The sequence below is a fragment of the Gobio gobio genome (assembly GCF_949357685.1).
Source record: "Gobio gobio genome assembly, chromosome: 9".
Taxonomy (NCBI): Eukaryota; Metazoa; Chordata; class Actinopteri; order Cypriniformes; family Gobionidae; genus Gobio; species Gobio gobio.
The window spans coordinates 54,041,258-54,047,496 of NC_137115.1; the positions used below are offsets into that span (position 1 = coordinate 54,041,258).

A 6,239-nucleotide genomic window follows, 5' to 3' on the forward strand; every position below is an offset into this window, starting at 1 on the left:
TAATACTGTCAAATACACACACGGTTAACATAAAAACAGTCGGTTATGTCTAAAGTGAAAGTAAATTCGTGTGTGTCTGAATATTAGATGCACAAAGGTCATAAATTGACAGCAGCGCAGCCTATAGTGAACACGCTGTCCTTAAAGGGACAGTTCACCTCTAATGTCATTATTTCCTCACTCTAATGTTGTTCCAAACCTGTATTCATTTCTCGATGACAGAATTTTCATTTTTGAGTGAACTATCCCTTTAATGTTAATAGAAAATCACTCGCTGCTCTTGACTGAAAAACTAATACAGTAGCTTTAATAGGAATCAATGTATATTTTATAGTGAAGTCTATGTAGTGTTTTATTTGTACATTTATTAATTCAATGTCATACTTAAATGCTGCTGTACTGCTATATATATTTATTTTATATTATGCAATACACTAGGAATGTGTATAAGTAAAGTTTTAAGTTTAAGTAAGGTTTTTCCATTCTTTTAGGTAAAATAAAGATAGAGTATTGCAATAAAAAAGTTTTTTTTCTCCTTAACCTCTTGCTGTTCCTGTCGCTTAAGAATAGAATAGCAAAAAACTGATGTGACAAGCCATCAGAACCGAAGCGAACCGAACACCGTGGTTAAAAACCGAGGTATATATTTCTTTGGATAAAAGCGTCTGCGTCTAAATTACTAAATGTAAATGTAAATATATTGAACCGTGGACTAACTGTATTGTTGCATCCCTAATATATATACACATATATTATATAAGCAAAAACTTGTTAGATGTGATTAATTGATTTGACAGCACTAAATTATATGTATATAAGAGATGTGTATATACAGTGAGTGGGTGGAGGCTGGGCTAATTAGCATATTAATGGTTTCGCATACTAAATGAAGCAAGGCTGTAGAGTTACAATCAAGCTATTTTAAGGCATGAAGACATTTTTTTCACAGGAATTTGTCATTTTGGTGATCAAAGATGAGTTTAAAGGGACAAAATGATTGACTACTTTTCATCAACTCCAGTTTGAGGAACCTTGCCTTAGACTGCTGATATAGTTTCTTTCCATTAGATTTGGGGACATTTCCTGACTGACTGAATGGAAATACATGAGTCAGTGTAAACAACACCGGTTCACTTACTCTAAAGAAGAATTCTTCATTCCACTTCGGATCCAATGTCTAAACAAAAAGGGAGAAAAATGGTGAAATGTTGCTCAACGTCTGTTGACAAAACGATGAATTCTGTAGTAGAGGGTCTGAACACACACACCTTTTTAATGGTTTTGGTCTGTAGACTGGTGATTTCTCCATTGACCGGGTCATAGAGCGAGATTCTCGTGTACGGATCACTGCGGATGAAAGGAAAACAGACAACTTGGAGAAAACGATTTCCCATCTTTGAGTCATACAGGAAGTGTTACTAAATATCTTAGCGATGCGGTCACATTTTCCATTGTTAATCGCAGGACCAGATCAATAATGAACGATCAGTAGTCATGTGATATTGGAACGGATCTATCTTTACTAACCATAACAAGTCAGGTATTCATCCATACAGTCTAGAGCGAATCTCTCATACCAGTCTAGCTCGGATTAATTAGTTTGGGATCATGTCTTTCATCAGCTTAACCTACAAACAGGTCTTTCAACTGCTTCATTTGAGCCGCTGAAGGTTTTGCCTGATTATTACAGTGAAGGAGAGATGGTATCGCTCAGCACAGATATCGATTGCATACCTAGAGCTGTGTTATTTAGGTCAAAGTGAGCATGGGGGATCTGTTGGTATCCTCAAGGACGGCCAGGACGGCTGCTAACACTGCCATCTACTGTACTCAAGACACAACCGGTCCGAAATATGTCCAACTCCGCATAACAGGAATTCTTTAGCATGTGGCGGCTTGTAAATAACAAAACACTGAGCTTGCATTGTATTACAAAGCAAACCTAGATCAAATAATTGGTCAGCTGATAAGTATTCAACTAAATAATCATTAAAGTTTAACCTATATTACTTTTGTAATGCAAGAAAATGTAGGATGGGACATGATTTCACCCTTTTGGGAATAGATTTATTTATATGAAAGTATAAATGATGGGGTTTTGGCTCTGTCGCCTTTGGCTTTGGCTTGCTCAGTTGGGGACACTAAATATTCAACTATATTACTGATCTGCTCATTTCAATTATCATAAAGTCACAATTAAGATTTTAAAAGTCCTTATTATTAGATAAAAAGTCAAAAAATATGATTTTAAAAGTCATAATAGTGAGATAAAAAGTCAAAAATATGACACGCTAAGTCATAATTATTAGATAAAATGTTGAAAATATGATTTTAAATGTCCTCATTATTAGATAAAATGTTGAAAATATGATTTTAAAAGTCCTCATTATTAGATAAAATGTTGAAAATATGATTTTAAATGTCCTCATTATTAGATAAAATGTTGAAAACATGATTTTAAAAGTCATAATAGTGAGATAAAAAGTCGATAATACGACATACTAAGTCATAATTAAGAGCTAAATGTTGAAAATATGATTTTAAAAGTCATAAGAGTGTGATAAAAAGTCAAAAATACGACATGTTAAGTCATAATTATAAGATAAAAGATTGAAAAATTATTTTAAAAGTCCTCATTATTAAAGGTCAAAATATGATTTTAAAAGTCACAATAGTGAGATAAAAAGTCAAAAGTACGACATGCTAAGTCCTAATTATAAGATAAAATGTTGAAAATATTAATTTAAAAGTCCTCATAAATAGATTAAAGGTCAAAATATTATTTTAAAAGTCCTCATTATTAGATTAAAGGTCAAAAATATGATTTTAAAAGTCATAATAGTGAGATAAAAATTCAAAAATATGACATGCCAAGTCATTGTGAGATGAACAGTTGAAATTATGACTTTAAAAATCAAAATTATGATTAAAAGTCCTAATTGTGAGATAAAAAGCTGAAATTAGATTTTTTTTTAAAAGTCTAAATAATGACCAAAACACACACTAAGACATTTAAGAGATGAAATCATGCTTGCTATTTTTTTTAAATGCGCTTTTAATTTTTTTCACATTTTGTTTTGTTTTCATTTTGTGCCATATTTTTTTTTTTACATGCGTTTTTACATTTTAAAATCAGTTTTTACAACAGAAATGAATCAATCAAAAACTTACTTTAGCTTTTCATCTAAAACAAATCTCATTTCCTCTCATCAGTGTAAAGCTGCTCTGAAGCTCCTGTGTGTGTGAAAGAGCTGGAGAAATAAAGCTGACTTGACTTGAAAGTGAGCTTTCCATAGCAAGCAGAATAAAGCAAGAGCTGAACGTGACTAACAAATTGAGCACAATAAGGCCAAAAATGTGTATTAAGAAAGTAAACAGGGACACTTTACTTAAAGCCTAATGTATAATGCATAATAAAAGGCATTAATTATGCCTTGTAACGCACTTTTAATGCCCTGTATGGCTTTATAAACAATTGTAACCACAGTTATAATACTGCATATATAATGCATTTCAACTTATTTATGCAAAGATATAATGCATTGTAATGTACATACCTTATTATAAAGGCTTTAAGTAAAGTGTTACCATTGGATTTCATGAGAATATTCAGCTAATAAACATCACAATGAATCAGATTTACCGTTTAAGCTTATTAACAAATTCAATTTTTTGGGTGTAAAAAAAAACAACTATTATTTATACAACATCTTTTTATTTTTAGGAAGAGATAAAAGCCTGTATGAGTGTCAGATTGTCTATTATGCGGGATACATGAGGCACAGATAAACTATTTTGTGTTTTCATAACAAACTGAAGGCGCGTGAACATGTGACCATGATGCTGGCGCAGCGCGGGTACATAAAGCCAACCACTAAGCCACGCGAAGTGTCCTTAAAATGTGCCGCACACTAACGGAAACTATGAGGACGTGCCCAAAACGTGACACTGAGGGAGTGCTGAATGAAATCATGGGAAAAAACTTGTTCAACAAGTGAAGAAGAAAACGACCATAATTAGTGGTCAACCGATATGGGCTTTTCATAAGGCGATATTTAAAGAGACAGGTTTCTGTGAGACACATAAACAAACGTATTACCCATTATTAAATGTATTACCCAATGCCAACAGTCTCAAATGATAAAGTATCTGCCATTTTATCATATCTCTGTCTTTCATTACCATTAATACAGAACATATTCATGGTAATGAAAGACAGATATATGATAAAATGGCAGATCCTTGTAATTTTTCATGGTGCAATGGCTCAACACAACCTGATATACTGACCTGGCACCCAAAATGTCCTTCTTGGCCAAACCCATTCCGCCAATGATTTTCACCCTTAAGATTCTGGATTCATCCTGCAAGAAAAAGCAAAAATATTCAATAAGGTACACAAACGACAATTGACATCAAGAATCGAACTGCCTAGAGGTTTAAGAATGACTAAGTACAAATTAAAATGAATATTTCCTACTGAAACAGGAAGTTTGATCCGCTTTGACCCATAAGTGGGAGGGGGATACGTCTTTCAGAGAGCTTTTGATTGGCCAAAATGTGCATGCATGCATTTACAGAAGATTAAATTAATATTGTTGGTCAGTTTACATACATGGGTAGTTGACAAATAAGCTTTTTTGTTGTTGTAAAACACCACTTTTGAAGAAAATGCATATTTTTATGTAGTGTGAAGTCTGATGTTTGAGAAAATATAACTTTGTTACTGTTTTTTGAACATTTTTATTGAAATGTGTCCTGTGGTGTGACGGATATAATTAAGAATATAGAGGTGTCGCACCAAAGGACAACAAAACAACGCTTTTATAGAATGGGGTCCTTTGACTAATTAAAATTGCCTGATTAATAAACAGGATATGAGGTCACAACGGAGGGCATGGTTTTCAGTGACAAAATGTATCAAGTTCTTACGCTTTTAGAAACATATGGATAAATAAAATGATCGCCATTTACTAAAATAGACACTGCCTGAGGTATTTATTAACATTTGTATGCTTTTCTTTTTAATTTATAAAAGTTGTAATTTATTGACCAATGCTTGAGACGGTCACACCATTGGACAATTTTGAGATTTGCCTCAAAAATGTTGGTTTTATATCAGCAGGTCCATGTAAGACAAAGAAATGTTTAACCGTTTACTGCATTTTAAATGATAATTTTTAATCTTGTATGACAGTGAAAATGCCATGTCACGTTCCACAACCCACATACATCTGCATATCTGCTTAGGAATATGCAAATATAGATGGCCTCAAAAGAAACAAAAGCTACAAAAATCCAGTTGTGAGGTCTTTAAAACATGTGTAATGATTATATAGCAAAAAAGTGTCATACATGATATCAACACCCCTAAAAGGGCAGCAAAAAATAAACATGATTAAAACAAAATATGCTATATATAATAAACATGTGACGTCATGTGGCATCATATAACCCCTCAGAAGTAAAAAAAAAAATTGAGATCATGTTCCATGAGGATATTTTGTAAATATCCTACCGTAAATATATCAAAAATGTATTATTAGTAGTAATATGTGTTGCTAAGGACTTCATTTGGACAACTTTAAAGGTGATTTTCTCAATATTTAGATGTTTACACACCCTCAGATTCCAGATTTTCTATAGTTGTATCTCCAAATATTGTCCTATCATAACCAACCATACATCAATGGAAAAAATGACCCTTATGACTGGTTTTGTGGACCAGGGTCACATAAAACGTGTCATAAATGATAGCAACGCCCCTAAAAGGGCAGCACAAAATAAACATAATGAAATTATACGTGCTATATAATAAACATGTGGCGTCATATAAACCCTCAGAAGTATAAAAAAATCATTAAGATATTAAGATCATGTTCCATGAAGATATTTAGTAAATGTCCTACCGTAAATATATAACAAATGTATTTTTAGTAGTAATAATATGTGTTGCTAAGGACTTCATTTGGAAAACTTTAAAGGAGATTTTATCATTATTTATATTTTTTCACCCTCAGATTCCAGATTTGCAAATAGTTGTATCTCCAAATATTGTCATAAAACGTGTCATACATGATAGCAACACCACTAAAAGGGCAGCACAAAATAAACATAATGAAATTATACGCGCTATATAATAAACATGTGACGTCATATGTCGTCATATAAACCCTCAGAAGTATACAGTAGATGTTGCGCAAGTGTCACTCACTTGAGAGTCACGAGACGACAATAGA

The 6,239-nt window shown here is 32.7% G+C and overlaps 2 protein-coding genes across 2 annotated transcripts in view; both read right to left on the bottom strand.

Moving 5' to 3' along the window:
- Window positions 1–6,239, bottom strand: part of ss18l2 (ss18, like 2) — a 692,656-nt gene that overhangs the window by 434,214 nt on the left and 252,203 nt on the right. The gene's annotated exons all lie outside the window — the stretch shown is intronic.
- The window catches only part of nedd4a (NEDD4 E3 ubiquitin protein ligase a), a 77,381-nt gene that overhangs the window by 69,961 nt on the left and 1,181 nt on the right, over window positions 1–6,239 (bottom strand). The window contains exons 2-4 of the mRNA XM_079825798.1: window positions 4,291–4,364; window positions 1,269–1,347; window positions 1,139–1,177 (exon numbers count right to left, since the gene is read on the bottom strand). Of these exons, the coding sequence (XP_079681924.1) occupies window positions 1,139–1,177; window positions 1,269–1,347; window positions 4,291–4,364 (192 nt within the window). The remainder of the gene's footprint in view (window positions 1–1,138; window positions 1,178–1,268; window positions 1,348–4,290; window positions 4,365–6,239) is intronic.